The sequence below is a fragment of the Sceloporus occidentalis genome, unplaced genomic scaffold, assembly GCF_023333645.1.
Source record: "Sceloporus occidentalis isolate IW3139 unplaced genomic scaffold, rSceOcc1.0.p SCAF_300, whole genome shotgun sequence".
Lineage (NCBI taxonomy): Eukaryota > Metazoa > Chordata > Lepidosauria > Squamata > Phrynosomatidae > Sceloporus > Sceloporus occidentalis.
The window spans coordinates 720369-742500 of record NW_028317280.1 but is presented as its reverse complement, the minus strand read 5'-3'; the positions used below and the strand labels follow the sequence as shown (position 1 = coordinate 742500).

At 41.0% G+C, this 22132-nt stretch overlaps 1 protein-coding gene across 1 annotated transcript; it reads left to right on the top strand.

Annotated features, from left to right (window-relative positions):
- Positions 1-4724: 4724 nt before the first annotated feature.
- On the top strand, positions 4725-11655 carry LOC149275145 (DNA replication licensing factor mcm4). The gene is made up of 16 exons (XM_089504946.1): positions 4725-4794; positions 5053-5220; positions 5325-5488; positions 5573-5674; positions 6040-6135; positions 6212-6307; positions 6401-6539; positions 6619-6839; positions 7068-7188; positions 7357-7616; positions 7805-8170; positions 8679-8806; positions 8910-9117; positions 9253-9481; positions 11275-11408; positions 11563-11655. The coding sequence occupies exons 1-16, from the start codon at positions 4725-4727 to the stop codon at positions 11653-11655; spliced, it is 2595 nt and encodes an 864-aa protein (XP_089361072.1).
- The last annotated feature ends 10477 nt before the right edge of the window (positions 11656-22132 follow it).

Here is a 22132-nt window from a genome sequence, read left to right as displayed (position 1 = left end):
TAACACAATGTCAAGTAGCTACTTATAAGGCACACAAATAACTACCACGCATTGTAAAGGGTACCATATCCCAAGCAAATAACTTTGAAGAAAAGCTACTGTATTCATTTCAAACAGGGAAAGCCATGTTTCACAGTGTGTGCTATGAAGCTCTAGAATGAACTACTTATAGAGGATGTGACTAGACGTGCCAGAACTTAAAAGTTGCTGATCCAGAAATGATTCTACCTGTGACGTTATAACGGTTTTTTGTCCCATCTTCTGGCTCCAATTGGCATGTGCTTAAAAAGTATTGTTCCGTAATGCAATTAGGTTTATCTTAGATTGGTTGAACTCAGTGGACTAATGTCTTCTCAACATTATTACGTAACTATATTATTATTAGTAGATTATTATTATGCTTTACTGTTTGATATAAACATCAGGAATTCACATACTTTTTTGAAAGGGCGCCATAGACAGTATTTGCTGTGAAGAACATTAACACACTAGGATGATTTATAGTTATGCTACGAGTGCAGAAACAAGGCTTACATTTAGACCCATGAATGGAAAGGTACACATTCACACCAAAAAAGTGGCAATGTATAAAATGTTATGTATCCCATACATACTTCGTTATAAAGGTTGATAGTTCCAGTTTATTTACATTGTTGTGCCACGAGAAACAAGTGTACCCCACCACAATTCCCAGTGCAAGAAGTGTGTAACAATACAAATATATGATATGTTACCTTAATAAGAAGCTCCAATGCAGGCACTTTACACTTTGCAGCTTTCTCCTTGGTGTATACAATGACACATATTGTCTGAGGAGTTGTAGAACACATATATTAGTTAATATGAAATGTACTAATGCAGACTATGCCATTCTATGACCAACCGGTGATATACGCATACTTGAGGGCTTTCTAAAAGAGCTCACCCTGAGGCTTGTAGAATATTAAACTTTTAATAGCCCATCGTGAAGATTCTATGTAGCGACTCACCAAATGTGTTAACCAAATGGTTCCAATACCGTCCTCTTAGAAACTTTGCCTCCTCATTATTTAAAAGATACACTTAACTAAGTCACCATCATTGAAGGCTAGATTATCAACCATGAAATACAGAAGCACCTAATCTTATATATTATAGGAAATAGACAGGAACGGACTAAGAGACCCTGAGAATCTGTCCCGTCATGATGAGAACCATGGTCAGACCCTGAGTGTGGATATAGAAAAACCTGAATTTCTGAACCTGGCATACATAACATCAAGAAAGGACCATCACAAGATGGTAGGGCATTCAAAACCTCCAGTCTTCCACCAGATTTATTTCCACATTTAAGCTGGACAGATACTTAATATTGGCTGAGCACTGGAGACTACATCCCAGAGTAAATAAGCGTAAAACAGCATATTTTAAACTCACATAATAACACTAGTATCACAGTACAAGTAAGGAGAAACAAGTTATTGCGGCTACCTTAACATCTAAAGCATAAGGCTGAATCTTTAGTCCAATCTTCTCCACGAAAGTGTATAGGAACTTAAGAGATTCTTCTCTGCAGTCTCGAAACTGGAGCAAAAATGAAAATGATTAAAACAAAAAATAGAAGTCGATAAATGAGAACATATTATAAATACATTCTATGACTTACTTCATCAAACTTCAGAGACTGGCGAATAAACACATGTAATCCAACATCTTTCGAGAAGATCAAAGAAGTGTTCAGATCTACAATAGAGACATATAAGAATTCATTAGCATATGTATCCAGCACAAGCAATTAAAACTAGTAATCGCATAACTTGTTTGATAAAAAAACAAAACTAGACGGCATTACCTAAGCAATGTAGTAGGGTCTTGTTTTAACACGATTATCCCTTAAATGTATTTAGCAGGCCTGTGGCGAGAGCTGGACCAGTGTTTTGGAAATCCTATGTAGTTTTTGCATGTTGGGGGCATCCTGCATGTACATTTCACAAGACTACGCTAATTTTTTACGCTTTTTGCTTGTACCAGACCAGCGATTTTAATAAAAGTTTCACTGAACCAAGTTTTCCCATCTCCTGAGAAGACTTACTCTTGACGTGGCGCTTGTTGGCTTACCTCCAGGTTATCTGCCGATACACACGCATGCAAATATTACCGGTACATTTCCCAATTGCCGGTGGACTCAGCAATCGCCAGGACACTATGCTGTCGCAACAATGATCCAACTTTGTGCTAAACGGGCTAGGCTGTCAAAAGACATCAAAGGGAAAGTGGTCCAGGGTGCCTACACCATGACCCGCATACTACACAGCGTACAGGGGAATCATCAGAAGCTTAACATCTAAAAAAGCAGGGATGACAGTTCCTTTAATTGGAGTCTGCCATTGCGACGTTACAAACCGGTAAGGGATCTTCAGAGCATCAACGAGTGACCCAAATGCGTACATTTGTATAAAGAGAAAAGATGGAGAATAGCTTGCAAGGCTTTTCAGGTTTTTAATGTATCAAAGGGAAAGTGCCAGGGAATCACTCATTCCACGTTAGAATCTTGGTTACTTTGAAAACAACAGGCCCTGAAATAGAGGTGATGGTACGTGCTTAGAAGAGAACGGAGGATGCCAGGTTGATGATTAAACACTGCCTGCTACAAGAAAAGCTTGGCTGGCCCTGTACCGTGTATAGTTAAGTCACATACTACTTTATTTACTATGCGGGGGGGGGGGGGGGGTTCAGCAAGTCTTGCTTGAGGAAACTAGCAGAGTTGGCCCTTTATAATGAAGACCGAAGAGTAGAAACCACGGATATCCTTAGTGAATAGACCCCAGAGCCCTCACAAGCTGGCCGACATATCGCTGCCATATGAAGTAGAGATGCACGAGCTTCTGAATTGTCAGATGCTCCCGCCTCGAGTGTAGGGGAGAGTGAGAGAGTGAGAGTGAGAGTGAGAGAGGACCCCTATGGCCTCAGGCACCTATGTCACTGTATCTTACAGCAGGAGTACGTCAAGCCACTAAAGTTTCTGTAGCGTCTAGTAAGCAATGGCCATTTCCTACACACCTAATGCTCTGCTGCCCTCCGCTGTCACCACGCACTCTTCCCCCAGGCGGCGGACGAGGCTATTAGCCGCCTCACACACAAGCCCGGGGTCTGAGCAGCGCAGGTAGCCGTGTAGCTGGTGCAGGCTACCCTGAATACCGCCGGCAGCTTCAGCGGCGTCCGCCATGTCTCCATTCCCTCCTCCATCAACATCGCTGGAACCACCAGACGTTGACGGCAGCATTTTTTTTTGTGCTTTGTATAAATATACAATGCTGCTGACAGGCGACAGGAGGAAGCCGACCTAACGCATTATAGGCGCCGAAAGCCACAGCTCAACGGCAAAAGAGAGACAGGATGGGACGCAAGGATGTCAATCAAGGAATAGGGGGCGGGTAACCAAGCGACACAAAAAAAAAAAAACACGGATCCTTTAAGACGCAAAAGATGTGGCCAAAATTATATACCGGCGTTGACTGGGCCGCACCACTTATCGAAAATAGGGGAAAATTGTTGTTGCAAGATCTGTTAAGTGATGTTAATTTTACAACAAAACAGGAAGACCGAAGTACAACGTGAAACTGTCATTACATGTTAAGTAAAAAAGTGAATTACCGGAAATGATATGGGCTAAATAATGTGGTTACGAAGAGGGGTCTCGTAATATTTTTTCTTTTGGAACATGTCTGTTGAAGTAGTGCTTGTGTGCAATTAAACGTGTTAATTTAAAACAGTATTACAGTGCCGCAAGTTTATTGTAAATATATTCATAAGCAAGGAGTGTTTTCTTTGCATTGTTAAATTGGCCACCCCCGAGGAAGTGATCACATTGATCGCGCCCTGTCAACCCTAGCAGGGGAAAAAAAAAATAGACAAAAAACCCGCGAAACGCGTCACGTGTCCTGGCGCGAAATTTCTGGCGGGTGGTGAAGTTGCTGCATCGAGGTTGCCAGGAACGTTCTAGTTCTACCGAATATATCGCGAAGACAGGTGAGTAGTATTTATATGCCTTCCGTATGTTTATAGAAGTGATCGGATACTTGTTACCAGTAATCATGAATATTCTGGGGTTTTGTGAAGCCCTCAAAGAATAAATGTCGCTTGTTAGCCCCCCCCCCCTTTCCTCTTATACGACGGAAATACGCGAACAAGGCCACATAATAAAAGTGTTAAATATGCGTGTATAAGTAGCGAACTGGCTGCATAGTCCGTTAAGGCTATACGTTCGCATCCATGTAGACGGGTGGTAAAGAAAACTGACCCATTGTCTCCGTTAATACGTTTCTGCTATATTCACTGCGTTGAAACCGCCTACGTGTGTGAATTACATTAACGTAGCGCTAACAGGTTCCGTAGCGCTGTTACCGTAGGGGGCAGTGAAAACACTTTATAAAAGCCATGTAATATTTGCAATAACTTTAACGCACGTTAAGCCGTGACGATGCGGGAGGAGGACAGGCCCTGGTCTTGCGAGCTTGAAGTCCGAGTGCGAACTAACTTGGTTTCCATGTAGATCAGAGTATTGTTTTCCGGGTACCCAGTGTTGAAAGGGATTGTACTTAGGTCAATACACTGCTTAACAATTTGCTATTTATTGACCGGGAAATTCAATGGCTTGACAAGCAGAAAGCTGCCTGGGATTAACCTTATTAAAGGACAGGATCGCATTTATTCTGTAACTAAAATCCATGCATATTTGCAGCAACATGTCATCCCCGGCATCGACACCCGGTGGTAGGCGGAGCAAACGTGTGAGAAGCAGCAACCCTCAGACCCGTAAGTAACAGCAAAGTTGAATATCTTATGCACGGTTGCGTCTGGTAAATCTGTTTTATGGATAGCTGCGCATGCTATTAATCAGGATCGGCCCTTCAGAGACCATTTGCCAGAGTGCTGAACGTATTCCGGTTCTACTATGTTATGGGAAACCGAATCCTATTCCATCTAGATTTGTGATAACCCAGCACATACATTCTTAAAAAAGGCACCAGTCATCTTCAATGAATCAAATTGTGTGTGTTTGTTGGTTTGCAGCCCGTAGTGAGGATGTTGTACAGTCTCCTCCATCTCAGAGACGTCGTACTGATGAGCCAACATCAGTAGGAGAACTGTTGCCTATGCCAACCTCGCCATCCGGTGACCTTCTGAGTCCCAGTGGAGAAGAGCTGCTGTTCACCAGCCCTGCGCCATCAAGGCACTCTGGTATGCTTATTTAAACATAACTACTCTTAAGTTTGTTAGCTACACTTGTTTAAACTAAATGCTTTCAGTGGTGGTTAAAACTAAAGTTTTCTATTTGAAATCAGTCCTTCAGAGCGAACTTGATTTGAGCTCTCCGTTAACGTATGGTACCCCTAGTTCAAGGGTCGAAGGAACCCCTAGGAGTGGTATCAGAGGAACTCCTGCTAGACAGAGACCTGATCTGGGGTCAGTCCGCAAAGCTAAGCAAGTGGATTTGCACTCCGACCAGGTGGGTAGTGTATAGATCTATTTGTGTTCCTTGAGCATTGAAAATGTCAAAAACTTGTGTGTTTAAAACATTTGTGCTTTGCAGCCGGCGGCAGAGGACCTTGTAACCAGTGAGCAGTCTGTTGGGCAAAAGCTTGTGATCTGGGGTACTGATGTCAACGTGACCACATGCAAAGAAAAATTCCAGGTAACTGCTGTACCCCAGCTCTAATCTCCATATATAGTAGCTTTTGGGAGAAACACTTACAACCAAAATGTGTTCAGTACCTTTCAGACACATACCCTCATCATACATAGCATCACTATCCATAAAGTTTTAGTACCCTCTGTTAGCTTTCTCTCGCAAGTGACCACTCCACGCTGATTTTTTTGTGCCTAGCTGACACATCCAGTCTTGCAGCTATTAAGCGCTATCAATAGAATTTAGCTTTATGAAACATGTTGTCTTCAGATGGCAGTTCTCGAAGGAGTGGGGATAAAAAGTAAAGTGCGATGCTATTCTGTGCTATGTTTTCTTTAAGCTGTATAAATGTCTATCTTTTACTTTATTAGAGGTTTATCCAGCGGTTTATTGATCCTGGTGCTAAGGAGGAGGAGAATGTGGGATTGGATCTAAATGAGCCGATCTACATGCAGCGGCTTGAAGAGGTATAGAAATAAAGTATTTGTTTAAGTCAAGCTATAGTATGTTGAGTGTGTGATGACACACTTCTTTTTGCCCTAGATCAATATGGTAGGGGAGCCATTTTTGAGTATCAATTGTGACCATCTGAGGACTTTTGATCAAGATTTGTACAGGCAGCTGGTCTGCTACCCGCAGGTAATTATGAAAAGTGCGTGTGTATGTTACAAAAAACAGATTCCTTAACTCCATCCAGGAATTTGAATTTTTTTTTTTTTCTATTTTATACAGGAAGTTATTCCAACCTTCGATATGGCTGCTAATGAAATTTTCTTTGAGCGTTACCCGGACTCTATCTTGGAACATCAGATTCAAGTTAGACCTTACAATGCATTAAAGACCTGTAACATGAGGAGCCTTAACCCTGAAGGTAGGTTAATGTTTTATATGCTTTATACGCATTTCAATTCAGAGTGATTTTGTATTTAGCAAACTGTACACTCTTTCAGATATTGACCAACTGATCACAATTGGAGGTATGGTGATCAGGACCTCTCAGATCATCCCAGAGATGCAAGAAGCATTCTTTAAATGTCAGGTGTGCGCCTTTACTACGAGGGTGGAGATAGACCGAGGTCGCATTGCAGAGCCATCTGTGTGCAGGCATTGTAACACCACGCACAGCTTGGCTCTAATTCACAACCGCTCCATGTTTTCAGACAAGCAGATGGTAAGCTGTCTTTTCCTTGGATACTTGTTGCTAGTTTGGAACAGTTGCTCCTTGTACAGCTAAATACTTTCATTGTAGAAGCGATACTGTGTTGGGCACTACTAGCTTTTATGCACTGTGTACAAAGTTATTGATTAAGTCTACTAGTCTTAACGCTCGTAAAAGCATGCATATACTGACACGACCTTTCAAAGAATGCCTTCCAATAATGGTTTTAATTTATATTAGATTAAATTACAAGAGTCCCCTGAGGATATGCCAGCCGGTCAGACCCCTCATACGATTGCTCTGTATGCACACAATGATCTGGTGGACAAGGTGCAACCTGGTGACAGGGTGAATGTGACAGGTATGTAATTCTACTTCCTTGTGGCAGCCCATATAGACAATGAGTTGCTACAACAAAACTACTTACAGTGCATATTTTGGGATGTGTGGGCAGTTTGTCTAGTGTTTATCAATAAAGGCAAATTTATGTTTAGTACTCCTAACATCTTCATTTTATCATTCCCATTAGGAATTTACAGAGCTGTACCCATTCGAGTAAACCCCAGAGTCAGTAACGTAAAGGCTGTCTACAAGACACACATAGATGTGATACACTATCGGAAGACAGATTCAAAACGACTACATGGCATTGATGAAGACACTGAGCAGAAGATGTTCACTGAACAGCGTGTAGAGATGTTAAAGGAGTTAGCTGCTAAACCAGACATCTATGAGAGGCTTGCTGCAGCTATTGCTCCTAGTATATATGAACATGAAGATATCAAAAAGGTATGGTTTCATATAAATTCTTTTTCACAGTTCTTTGGTTGTATAACAATGGTTTTAGCATAGGTATATGTGTTACCACAGCATGGGGTGCAAGGGGTCATACACTTTCAGTTAGGTCTGTAACATCTTGCTTTGTGTTTAATGGTCTAAACTTTTTGTCCATTTGTTTTTTATTTTTCTTCCCCCAGGGTATTTTGCTTCAGTTGTTTGGTGGCACTCGAAAGGATTTTAGTCAAACAGGAAGGGGCAAGTTCCGCTCTGAAGTAAATATCCTTCTGTGTGGCGATCCAGGCACAAGTAAATCTCAGCTCCTTCAGTATGTGTACAATCTGGTACCCAGAGGCCAGTACACCTCTGGCAAGGGATCTAGTGCTGTAGGTTTAACAGCTTATGTGATGAAGGATCCGGAAACGCGACAGCTGGTCCTACAAACTGGTGCATTGGTTCTCAGCGACAATGGAATTTGCTGCATTGATGAGTTTGATAAAATGAACGAGAGCACCAGGTCTGTGCTTCATGAAGTAATGGAGCAGCAAACGCTCTCAATTGCTAAGGTAGGTGTGAACAGAAATTTGCCTCTGTTGAAACATTCCAGTATTTCTTCTGAAGTTAGTTTTAAGACCACACGGTGTGCAATGCAGATTTTACCTGGTGTTATGGAGCTGGAAAGTCCAATCAACTACCTCCGCTGACTGGTGCTCCCTTAGCCTGGGGCACTCTTCCCCCGGATTCCCAGTCACTAGTCGAGTTTTTTTTTTTCCACATGCATGGCTAGATATAGCTAGCAAAATGCACATTAACATCAAGATATTGGGATACAATGGGTTCACATCCACCCCCTTAATCTGCCTCCCAGAGACAACAGGCTCAGTAAAGGGACTAACAATACAGTGGGGTGCCAACCTCCGCTATCTATCACTGGCCGAAATCAGTTCCAGGGAAACGGATGGTTTAGCCTGACTCATGGATATGGCTAATGAACAGTGGGTTTTCCTTGAAGTGTATAACTGACAAGCTGTTTATCAGAAGGTAATGTAAAACTAACTGGATACTTTCCCGTAGGCTGGTATCATCTGTCAGCTGAATGCCCGTACTTCAGTCTTGGCAGCAGCAAACCCTGTAGAGTCCCAGTGGAACCCAAAGAAAACCACCATTGAAAATATCCAGCTGCCGCATACATTGCTGTCCAGGTACTATTTTTGTTTTTCTTACTGTTCTGTCTATTTAAAGTGATCCAGTATATCTTTTTAATCATCTGATACACAAGTATGCTTTCTCCCTGGTTCCTCCAAGATTTGATCTGATTTTCTTGATGCTGGATCCACAAGATGAGACATACGACAGGAGACTGGCTCACCATCTTGTAGCTTTATACTACCAGACGGAGGAGCAGTTGAAAGAGGAGAATTTGGATATGGCAGTGCTAAAGGATTACATTGCATATGCTCGTATTTGCGCTAATCCTCGGCTCAGTGAGGAAGCAGGCCAAGCTCTTATTGAGGTAACCGCCCCATCCCAACTAAAAGCTTGTGACTTCACATCTTATTCTATGAATCGTAGCCAGCTCTAGGCTTCCATCTTCTCGAGGAAAAAGCACTGTGATATTTACATATAAAATGTTTTTTGCCCCGAACAGGCCTATGTGGACATGAGGAAAATTGGCAGTGGCCGTGGGATGGTTTCAGCTTACCCAAGACAACTGGAATCTCTTATCCGCCTGTCAGAAGCACATGCTAAAGTGCGTTTTTCCAATAAAGTGGAAACTATTGATGTGGAAGAGGCAAAGAGACTCCACCGTGAGGCTTTAAAACAATCTGCCACAGACCCCAGGACTGGAATTGTAGATATATCCATTCTGACTACAGGTATTTGAAAAACAATTATCCTTCGCATTTCACAATTTGCAGCTCTGGCAATTTGCCATCATTTACAGGTCTTGTAAGGTCTTTCTACATTTTGTCTGTATACCGCAAATGCTCTGAAAAATACTCCTTGTCTTATAATCGGGGTCGTCTTATAATCAGACCTCATAGGTCTATGAGACGACTAAGATCCAGATCCCCCGCAGCTGCAGGGGACCTGGATCCTCATGTCTTTCCCCCCCCCCCCCCCCAAACACTTACCGGTGCTTCTGAGTCCCCGGTGTGCGGCATTCGCGTAGACAACTTACGCTGCAGCCGGAAGGAGGTGTGGCTAGCAGCGGGGGTTGTCCGCGTCCATCGCGCAGACCTTCCCCGGCTGTCATCGCACAGACACCGGTGCGGGGAATTCTCTCTGACAGTCGGGGAAGGTCTGCGCGATGGACGCAGACAACCCCCGCTGCTAGGCACACCTCCTTCCTGCTGCAGCGTAAGTAGACATCTACACGCTGCATGACAGGAGTCAGAAGCACCGGTACGTTTGGGGGGGGAGCAGGGGAGTGTTAAATGGGGGGCATAAGGCATTTCTGGAGGCAGAGTGCTCTGTGAAATGCCTTTTAACCCCCTTGATGCCACTCTGCCTCCAGAAATGCCTTTTTTAACGCTCTATACACCACTCTGCCTCCTGAAATGCCTTAAACCTCCCTATATGCTACTGTGCCCCATAATATGCCTTTTAACCCCCTTAATGCCAGAGTGGCATATTGGGGTATAAGGCATTTCTGGAGGCAGAGTGGAACATAGGGGGTCAAAAGGCATATCATGGGGCACAGTGGCATATAGGGGGTATAAGGCATTTCTGGGGCAGATGTGCATAACTGGGGGGGCAGGTTGGAAAATAGAAGGAAATAAAACCAAAATATTTTTCTCAATCATAGGTTTTATTAAAAAAATAATTTACATGAATTAACACTTACTGGTAACTTTTTTCCTATAGGGTCGTCTTATATTAAGGCTTTTTCTTTTTTTTCCTAAATTAATATTCAGATTTGGGGGGGTCGTCTTATAATCAGGGTCGTCTTTTATAATGGAGCAAATACGGTATTTAGTCAAAAGAAAAGTCTAGTCCCAAAATCTGTAGTGCATGCAAAGTATGTGCTCTAATTTAACTTCATGCGTTAGATAAAAATTTCAGATTCTTCCTTCTGGTAGCTTAAATTTCAGCAAGAAAATAAGATTTGAGATATAATATATATATATATATATATATATATATATATATAATTACACACACAAATGTTAATGCTGGAAGTTTTCTTCTGGGGTCCTTAAGCTTTTACCCTGGTGTGACTCTGCAAACCAAGGTTGCTTTACTGCAATTAAATGTTCAGAATTAATGTTGAGTCTCCTGTTAAGATATTAAACATAAGAGACATTGAGCTTATTGTAATGGGCAATAAAAATATCTGGCTTAGAGTGTATGTTACTTCTCAGTCTATTAGGGAAAATATTCTTCCACTTGATACTTTATAACAGGTTTCACCTGGTTAGTCTTGAGGTAAACATTACACGGTCTCTAAAATTGTTAAAATGTACAAAACATGTTTACAAGTTACATAAAAATGTTCTGTCATTGTTGGATCCCTTTAAAAATTAAACAAAGGGGTCACTTTAAAATTTTCAGTAACAGGGACTTCTCAAAGTGGGGACTTCTCAAAGTGGATCCATAAATTCTTAACTTGCCAAGTTGGACTCTTTCCTTGCGTATTTTAAGGTAATTTTATGTTTATTTATTTTAGGAATGAGTGCCACAGCTCGTAAGCGAAAAGAGGAGTTGGCCCAAGCTTTGAAGAAGCTTATTCAAGTAAAAGGCAAAACTCCAGCGTTAAAGTACCAGCAGTTGTTTGAGGACCTCCGTGCACAGTCTGATGCAGTAAGTGTATTAATAAAATTAACCAGTTACATCCTTTCTCCACTTAACTGTTACTATATTCATATGCTCAGTTTGTTTACAGGACCTGCAGTATATAGTGGTTCTTAAGGATCAGCAGATATTAAGCAGCTTTTGTTTTTTTCTTTTGTTTCAGGCAATCACGAGAGATATGTTTGATGAAGCCTTGCATGCCCTTGCAGATGAAGATTACTTGACAGTGACAGGAAAAACAGTTCGGTTGCTGTAAACAAAGAACATGAGCCAAGCAGTAATGTTTACTGCTATTTGTCCCAAGTGATATCCAAAGGCAACAAGTTGGGAAACTAAAAGCTTTCCCTTGTAATTAAAATTCTATGACACTTGTAATATTAGTTTCATATTGTTTGAAAGTTTTTTTTCCCTATGTACCTGTTGTGCATTTTGCAAAATTGATAAACTATTGTGATTGTCTAAGCACTTTGCAAACTTTTTGTGTAACTGTTTTAGGCTACAGTGCAAAGTGATCTCTGTATGAAAAAATGTACTTTCTGTGTAGGAAGGAGCGCTTACTGCTTGACGATTGCCCCCTCTTTTGTATGCTCAGTTCATGCACGTATTAAAATAAAAAATTTCAGCATTTAGTATAATTCTGTGGTTTTATTTGTTTTGTAATATTGTACAACAGTTTACATTTAGCGGGTAGATATCGGTGGATCTAAACAAAGTTCTACACCTTACCCAAAAGTGTTCCATAATGATTAACAATTTCATTGTCAAACAGACCTCCTGGTTTATATTCAAAATTAGATGTCTTAACTGAGAATGACTCATAACTGCACCAAATGTACTTTTTAGGCTTTTTTAAGGTTTACTTCAAAAGTGCCCATGAAGCCACCATGTGCTGGGCTCTAGCAAGTCTCCCATAAACCTCAACAATAAATGCATGTCTATGTATAAAATCCACCTTAAGGAGAAGCTGCTGTACATTGCTCTTTACATGTTGTGGTATTCTTGCCACCTTTGGCTGCTTAATGAACGTGGATTAAGTTTCCTCAATTTCAAGGCACCATAAAAAAAAAAAACCTGTCTTCAAAACCTTGTTAATTGCTATCATTTTTATTTAAAAAAACCAAAACGGGTGATCACATGATTCTTGGATATTTTAACTGGCAGATATGGAACAGACCGTAACACATGCACTAAAACATACTTCAGATGTGCCTTTGTGATAGCCCACCTGCCTGCACCATACACATTCACCCTATGGCTTTTTGTCTTGAGAGTTTTCAATTGAGCTCAAACGCAAATCCATCTACCTACGCCTGAGAGTGGATGGAATTTAGCTTTTCAATTTCCTATTAAACTGGCACCTGTTTACACTTTCCCATAGAAACATCATAGAGCCTATGAAAGTGTTGGGTTGTTCCCCATAAACAATGAAATCTGATTATGGGGAACAACCTAACAAAAATATTTCCCTAGTTAAGCTGCTTTTAAGGCTGACTTCAGCAAAAATCTAAATATTGGCTGATGTTCCACATGGAAATGACCCATTAAATGAATGGCTTATTTTGTAAAAGTGTATCTGTACTTTGAAACACTGAATATTTGTTCATATATATTTACTGGCGCGGTATTCAAGTTAGTAATGTAGATATAATAAACAAAGGTGCAGTGCCCTAACATACTTCTAATTACACGTAAAACCAAGAAAACACTTGGACAATGCAGGCGTCGATGCCGCTACCTATTGCATGCTAAGTGAGCGCTCTACCATTTGAGCTAATTCCCCTTTGTGTTGCCGTTACTCTTGAAGTTGAAAAGTCTGTAGGAAAGCATGCCGTCTATATAGTTTGTTTCCCTCCAATTTATTGCCAGCGTTAAGCACAACATTATTGAACATTTATAAAGTATAAATAAAGGAACCGGAGAATGTGGACATCGATCCCACTACCTCTCGCATGCTAAGTGATCACTTGACCATTTGAGGTAATTCCCCTACATAACATGGCCTGTTTTAGGGGAATAAGGGAAACCGTGTATTTGCTGCATGTAATGTACTGCTTGGCTTTTATCATTAAGTACTGTTAAGTGATGCACATTGTGCCCAAAAATGGGTACCTATGAACTATTTTTGTATTACAAAGACTGGACAAATTGCAAATCAATTAACCTACAAAATGTAAAAGGGTGCAGGATGGAGCTTTCATTGGATCGTGATTTCTTATTAAACTGGGAACTGTTTTCTCTTTCAGCTAACATAAGTTATGGTGGGTAAATGAGATGGAAAACCCACTTAAATCCCGCTACCTCTCGCATGCTAAGCGATCACTGGACCATTTGAGCTAATTCCCCTACATACTATCGTGTTTTAGGGGAATCAGGGAAATGATGTAATGTACTGTTTGGTTTTTATCATTATGTTTTCTCTTTCCACTTAGTAACACTTTTTATAAAAAATTAAGCACTGACCACTTGGTTTTTACATGGAAAGCAATTATTAACACTGTGGCACTTAAAAATTCCTTGACATTTATACAACTGTCCAAAATTATTTTATTAATCTTTTGCATGTAAAACACACACAACACTCAAGTAAGAGGTGCAGTAGCCAGATCATCACTCATTGCACATTGTGCCCAAAAGTGAACATCTATGTACATACCTCTAATTACAAGTGAAACCAAGAAAACAATTAGAGAACGCGTGCATCGATCCCGCTACCTCACACATGCGAAGCGAGCGCTCTAGCATTTTAGCTAATTCCCCTTTGTGTGTTCTACTGTTACTCCTGAAGTTGAAAAATCTGTGGGAAAGCATAAGGTCTATATAGTTTATTTCCCTCCAATTTATTGCCAGTGTTCTGCACAACAATATTGAACATTTATTAAGTATAAATAAAGAATACAGGCGTCGATCCCGCTACCTCGCGCATGCTAAGTGAGCTAATTCCCCTTTGTGTAGCCTGTTATAACTCCTGAAGTTGAGAAATCTGTGGGAAAGCATAAGGTCTATATAGTTTGCTTCCCTCCAATTTATTGCCAGTGTTCAGCACACCCATTATGATGTCATCATGACGATGTCATCATGAACCCATTATGATGACGTCATGATGATGTCATCATGAACCCATTACGATGACATCATGATGATGTCTTCATTAACCCATTACGATGACATCATGATGATGTCATCATTAACCCATTATGATGATGTCATCATGAACCCATTATGATGTTGTCATGATGATATCATCATGAACCCATTATGATGTCGTCATGAAGATGTCATCATGAACCCATTGTGATGGTGTCATCATGAACCCATTGTGATGTCATCATGATGATGTCATCATGAACCCATTGTGATGTCATCATGATGCTAGCGCTCTACTATTTGAGCTAATTCCCCTACATAACTTTCTACCTTTTAGGTGAAACAGGGAAACAGTGTATTTGCTGCAAGTAATGTACTGATGTGCTTGCTGCATGTACTGCTCTAATTACACATGAAACCAAGAAAACACTTGAAAAGCACATGAAAAATCTGTGGAAAATCATAAGGTCTATATAGTTTGTTTCCCTCCAATTTATTGCCAGCGTTAAGCACAAAATTATTGAAAATTTATAAAGTATAAATAAAGTAACTGGAGAATGCAGGCATCGATCCTGCTACCTCTCACATGCTAAGTGAGCACTCTCCCATTTGAGCTAATTCCCCTTGATAGTGTTCCTTGTTTTAGGTGAAACAGGGAAACAGTGTATTTGCTGCATGTAATGTACTGATGGGCTTGCTGAAACCAAGAAAACACTTGAAAAGCACATGAAAAATCTGTGGGAAAGCATAAGGTCTATATAGTTTGTTTCCCTCCAATTTATTGCCAGCGTTAAGCACAAAATTATTGAAAATTTATAAAGTATAAATAAAGTAAGTGGAGAACGCGGGCATTGACACAGCTATCTCTCTCATGCTAAGCGAGCAGTCTACTGTTTGAGCTAATTCCCCAACATAGAGTTCTTTATTTTAGGTGAAACAGGGAAACAGTGTATTTGCTGCATGTAATGTACTGATGGGCTTGCTGCATGTACTGCTCTAATTACACATGAAACCAAGAAAACACTTGAAAAGCACATGAAAAATCTTTGGGAAAGCATAAGGTCTATACAGTTTGTTTCCCTCCAATTCATTGCCAGCGTTAAGCACAACATTATTGAAAATTTATAAAGTATAATTTACTGGAGAATGCGGGCATTGATCACGCTGCCTCCTGCATGCTAAGCGAACACGCTACCGTTTGATCTAATTCCCCTACATAGCTTTCATGCTTTTAGGTGAAACAGGGAAACAGTGTATTTGCTGCAAGTAAAGTACCGATGGGCTTGCTGCATGTACTGCTCTAATTACACATGAAACCAAGAAAACACTTGAAAAGCACATGAAAAATCTGTGGGAAAGCATAAGTTCTATATAGTCGGTGTTCCTCCAATTTATTGCCAGCGTTAAGCACAACATTATTGAAAATTTATAATCTCGCTACCTCTCGCATGCTGAGCGAGCGCTCTACCATTTGAGCTAATTCCTCTACATAACTCTCTCCTTTTAGGTGAAACAGGGAAACAGTGTATATCCTTCAAGAAATGTACTGATGGGCTTGCTGCATGTACTGCTCTAATTACACATGAAACCAAGAAAACACTTGAAAAGCACATGAAAAATCTGTGGGAAAGCATAAGGTCATCATGATGACCATTGTGATGATGTCATCATGATGATGTCATCATGAACCCATTATGATGTTGTCATGATGATGTCATCATAAACCCATTATGAGATGTCATCATGAACACATTGTGATGTCATCATGATGATGTCATCATAAACCCATTATGATGTCGTCATCATGAACCCATTATGATGTCGTTATCATGAACCCATTATGATGTTACCATGATGATGTCATCATGAACCCATTATGATGTCGTCATGATGATGTCATCATGAACCCATTATGATGTCGTCATGATGATGTCATCATGAACCCATTATGATGTCGTCATGATGTCATCATGAACCCATTATAATTATGTCATCATGAACCCTTTATGATGTCGTCATGATAATGTCATCATGAACCCATTATGATGTTGTTATGATGATGTCATCATGAACCCATTATGATGTTGTCATGATGATGTCATCATGAACACATTATGATGTCATCATGATGTCATCATGAACCCATTATGATGATGTCATCATGAACCTATTATGATGGTTTCATGATTATGTCATCATGAACCCATTATGATGTCGTCATGATGATGTCATCATGAACCCATTATGATGATGTCATCATGAACACATTGTGATGTCATCATGATGATGTCATCATAAACCCATTATGATGTCGTCATGATGATGTCATCATGAACGAATTATGATGTCATCATGATGATGTCATCAGGAACCCATTATTATGTCATCATGCACCCATTATGATGTCATCATGACGATGTCATCATGAACCCATTATGATGACGTCATGATGATGTCATCATGAACCCATTACGATGACAACATGATGATGACCAAGAAAACACTTGAAAAGCACATGAAAAATCTGTGAGAAAGCATAAGGTCTATATAGTTTGTTTCCCTCCAATTTATTGCCAGCGTTAAGCACAACATTATTGAAAATGTATAAAGTATAAAAAATTAACTGGAGAATGAGAGCATTGATCCCCCTGCCTCTCGCATGCAAAGCGAACGCTCTACCATTTGAGCTAATTCCCCTTGATAGTGTCCTTTGTTTTAGGGGAAACAGGGAAACAGTGTATTTGCTGCAAGTAATGTACTGATGGGCTTGCTGCATGTACTGCTCTAATTACACATGAAACCAAGAAAACACTTGAAAAGCACATGAAAAATCTGTGGAAAAGCATAAGGTCTATATAGTTTGTTTCCATCCAATTTATTGCCAGCGTTAAGCACAAAATTATTGAAAATTTATAAAGTATAAATAAAGTAACTGGAGAATGCAGGCATTGATCCTGCTACCTCTCGCATGCTAAGCAAGCACCCTACCATTTGAGCTAATTCCCCTTGATAGTGTCCTATCTTTTAGGAGAAACAGGGAAACAGTGTATTTGCTGCAAGTAATGTACTGATGTGCTTGCTGCATGTACTGCTCTAATTACACATGAAACCAAGAAAACACTTGAAAAGCACATGAAAAATCTGTGGAAAATCATAATGTCTATATAGTTTGTTTCCCTCCAATTTATTGCCAGCGTTAAGCACAAAATTATTGAAAATTTATAAAGTATAAATAAAGTAGCTGGAGAATGCAGGCATTGATCCTGCTACCTCTCGCATGCTAAGCGAGCACTCTACCATTTGAGCTAATTCCCCTTGATGGTGTCCCTTGTTTTAGGTGAAACAGGGAAACAGTGTATTTGCTGCATGTAATGTACTGATGGGCTTGCTGAAACCAAGAAAACACTTGAAAAGCACATGAAAAATCTGTGGAAAAGCATAAGGTCTATATAGTTTGTTTCCCTCCAATTTATTGCCAGCGTTAAGCACAAAATTATTGAAAATTTATAAAGTATCAATAAAGTAACAGGAGAATGCAGGCATTGATCCTGCTACCTCTTGCATGCTAAGTGAGCACTCTACCATTTGAGCTAGTTCCCCTTGATAGCATTCCTTGTTTTAGGAGAAACAGGGAAACAGTGTATTTGCTGCAAGTAATGTACTGATGGGCTTGCTGCATGTACTGCTCTAATTACACATGAAACCAAGAAAACACTTGAAAAGCACATGAAAAATCTGTGGGAAAGCATAAGGTCTATATAGTTTGTTTCCCTCCAATTTATTGCCAGCGTTAAGCACAACATTATTGAAAATGTATAAAGTATAACTAATTACCTGGAGCATGCGGGCATTGATCCCACTGCTTCTTGCATGCTAAGCAAGCGCTTTATCATTTGAGCTAATTCCCCAACATAACTGTCTACCTTTTAGGTGAAACAGGGAAACACTGTATTTGCTGCAAGAAATGTACTGATGGGCTTGCTGCATGTACTGCTCTAATTACACATGAAACCAAGAAAACACTTGAAAAGCACATGAAAAATCTGTGGGAAAGCATAAGGTCATCATGATGACCATTGTGATGATGTCATCATGATGATGTCATCATGAACCCATTATGATGTCGTCATGATGATGTCATCATAAACCCACTATGATGATGTCATCATGAACACATTGTGATGTCATCACGATGATGTCATCATAAACCCATTATGATGTCGTCATCATGAACCCATTATGATGTCGTCATCATGAACCCATTATGATGTCGTCATCATGAACCCATTATGATGTCGTCATCATGAACCCATTATGATGTTACCATGATGATGTCATCATGAACCCATTATGATGTCGTCATGATGATGTCATCATGAACCCATTATGATATCGTCATGATGATGTCATCATGAACCCATTATGATGTCGTCATGATGTCATCATGAACCCATTATGATTATGTCATCATGAACCCTTTATGATGTCGTCATCATAATGTCATCATGAACCCATTATGATGTTGTCATGATGATGTCATCATGAACCCATTATGATGTTGTCACGATGATGTCATCATGAACCCATTATGATGTCATCATGATGTCATCATGAACCCATTATGATGATGTCATCATGAACCTATTATGATGGTTTCATGATGATGTCATCATGAACCCATTATGATGTCGTCGTGATGATGTCATCATGAACCCATTATGATGTCATCATGAACACATTGTGATGTCATCATGATGATGTCATCATAAACCCATTATGATGTTGTCATGATGATGTCATCATGAACCCATTATGATGTTGCCATGATGATGTCATCATGAACCCATTATGATGTCATCATGATGATGTTATCATGAACCCATTATGATGTCGTCATGATGATGTCATCATGAACCCTTTATGATGTCGTCATGATAATGTCATCATGAACCCATTATGATGTTGTCATGATGATGTCACTAACGGTGGTTCAGGCTGTGGATCCACGCTGCAGTACAAGGAAAGGCGCCCCCAAGTGGTGATGACGAGCAGTACAGGAATAACCAGATGGTACTAGGAGCTGGCAATCGGGTAGTCGGGGTCACAAACAGAGGTCAGGACAGGCAGCAAACAAAGGATAGCCGGGTTCACGAGCAGAGATCGGGGCAGGCAGCAGACAACGGATAGTCGGTGTCACGAGCAGAGGTCAGGGCAGGCAGCAAACAACGGATGGTCAGGTTCAAGCAAAGTTCAGGCAACGAAAAGGCAAATAAGATTCTGGAACGCTAGTGAAGGCAATAAAGGCACTATCACAGGCAAGGGGTACATGCAGACTGAAGGTTTAAATAGTCCTCTAGCTCAGGATCCTCCTACCCCCTAAATTAGAGGGAGGAGGAAAAGAGATAAGTACCCCTTTAAGACGCGGCATAAATATTCATGAGATAGCCGGCTCTCATGCTGCTGAGACGCGCGTCCCGTCTAACCTTAGATCACCACACGGGGGCGCGCGTCTAACGGCCGGACGGACCAGAGCGCGTCTTCCCGCGAACAGAACGAGCAGGGGGCTGAACGCGCGGGCTGCGTCTCGGCTCCCCTGCTCGTGGCGACGCTGGAACCGCCGGCAAGGTAACAGTACCCCCCTGTCCACAAGCGCCATCCTGGCGATTAGGAGCCGGTTTCTAGGGGAATTTCCTATGAAAGGCACGAATCTTGGCTGGAGCATGGACATCAGAGGACGGGACCCAGGAACTCTCCTCAGGACCGTATCCCTTCCATCTGATAAAGTATTGCAGTCTCCCCTGTTTCTTTCTAGAATCTAAGATGGTTTGTACTTCATATTCTTCTTCACCTTGGACAATTACCGGATCAGGAGTACGAACCGTGGTCGAAAATTGATTTCTAATTACCGGTTTTAATAAAGAAATATGAAACGCATTATTAATGCGCAGTGTTTTAGGCAGAACCAGAGAATAAGTAACTTGATTAATTTTTGTTTTAATTTTATATGGACCAATATACCTAGGTCCTAAAGTTCGGGCGGCTTGCTGGAGGTGAAGATATTTCGTGGAAAGCCACACATAGTCTCCTGGGTTGAGCACTGGCCCTTTGGATCGAGACTTATCAGCGGTCTTCTTCTGCAAAATCTTAGTCTGCTTCAACTGCTCCGAAATAAGTGCCCAATGGTCACGTAAAACTTGAAATTGAGCTTCAGCTGCAGGTACCCCCGTAGAAACTGCCGGTCTGGTATGAGGGGTTTTATTATGACCGCAAATAGTACATGCTTGCACAAATTCAGATATGTCACGTATCATAGTAGGCCACCAGAAATTCTTCTGTAAAAGAAATTTAACATTCCGAGTTCCCCGGTGACCCGCTACCGGAGAGGCATGACCCCAGGACAAAATGGCTTTACGGAAACGGGGTTGCACATAAAGTCTCCCTGGCGGAGGAATTTGTCCTCTGGGACGGGGTGTTTGTGATTTAGAGATGTGCCACATGAGAGTGCTGTGTATCGTGGCAATTATTTTCGTAGGAGGGATTATAGGTTCGACCAACGTTTCCACATTAGGCGCCTCGTGTCTTCTGGACAGCGCATCAGCCTTTGTATTTTTTGAACCCGGCCGAAAGGAAATGGTAAAATTAAACCGTGTGAAGAATAATGCCCATCGAGCCTGACGTGGATTGAGTCTCTTGGCCTTTTCTATGTACACCAAGTTCTTATGGTCTGTAAGAATGGTAATGGGGATTTCAGTCCCCTCAAGCAGATGTCGCCATTCTTCTAACGCTAATTTAATAGCCAGCAACTCCCGGTTCCCTATGTCATAATTTTGTTCCGCTGAAGAGAAAGCCTTTGAAAAATAGGAACAGGCATGTAGACGATTCGAAATTTGGTCCCTCTGAGATAGAATGGCCCCAGCCCCGGTCTCAGATGCATCAACTTCCAGGGTAAACGCTAAGTCTGGATTGGGACGTTGTAGGATAGGGGCCGTTGTAAAGGCCAACTTCAATCTTCCAAAAGCATTTCGAGCTTCAGGGGTCCAAGACTTTGGATTCGACCCCTTCCGAGTGAGTGCAATTATGGGAGAGATGATCTGGGAAAAATTGCAAATAAAGCGACGATAATAATTGGCGAACCCTACGAATCGTTGAATGCCTTTAATGTCAGAAGGATCTTCCCAATCTTGGATGGCCGTTATCTTGCCTGGCTCCATCTCCAGCTGCCCAGCAGAAATAATATATCCTAGAAACTTTACCTTGTCGCACTCAAACTCGCACTTCTCGACTTTGGCAAATAGGGAATGTTCTCTTAATCTTTGTAGCACCTGGTTAACATGTTGCCGATGCTCTTCCAAATCCTTAGAATAAATGAGAATGTCATCGAGGTAGACCATAACATGTGATAACAACATATCACGGAAGATATCGTTCACGAAGCTCTGGAACACGGCTGGGGCATTGCATAGCCCGAAAGGCATCACAAGATATTCATAATGTCCATATCTCGTATTGAACGCCGTCTTCCATTCGTCCCCCTCTTGGATTCTAATCAGATTGTAGGCCCCTCGCAGATCTAGTTTCGTGAAGATAGTAGCGTCTTTTAGCTGATCATAAAGTTCTGTAATGAGGGGAAGCGGATACTTGTTTTTTAT

Bases quoted from the DNA above. Each gene is read 5' to 3' on its own strand.
- LOC149275145 (XM_089504946.1), top strand. From the start codon at position 4,725: ATGTCATCCCCGGCATCGACACCCGGTGGTAGGCGGAGCAAACGTGTG. The intron at 8,171-8,678 runs GTAGGTGTGAAC...ACTTTCCCGTAG, and splicing joins AAACGCTCTCAATTGCTAAG to GCTGGTATCATCTGTCAGCT. The intron at 9,482-11,274 runs GTATTTGAAAAA...TATTTATTTTAG, and splicing joins TATATCCATTCTGACTACAG to GAATGAGTGCCACAGCTCGT.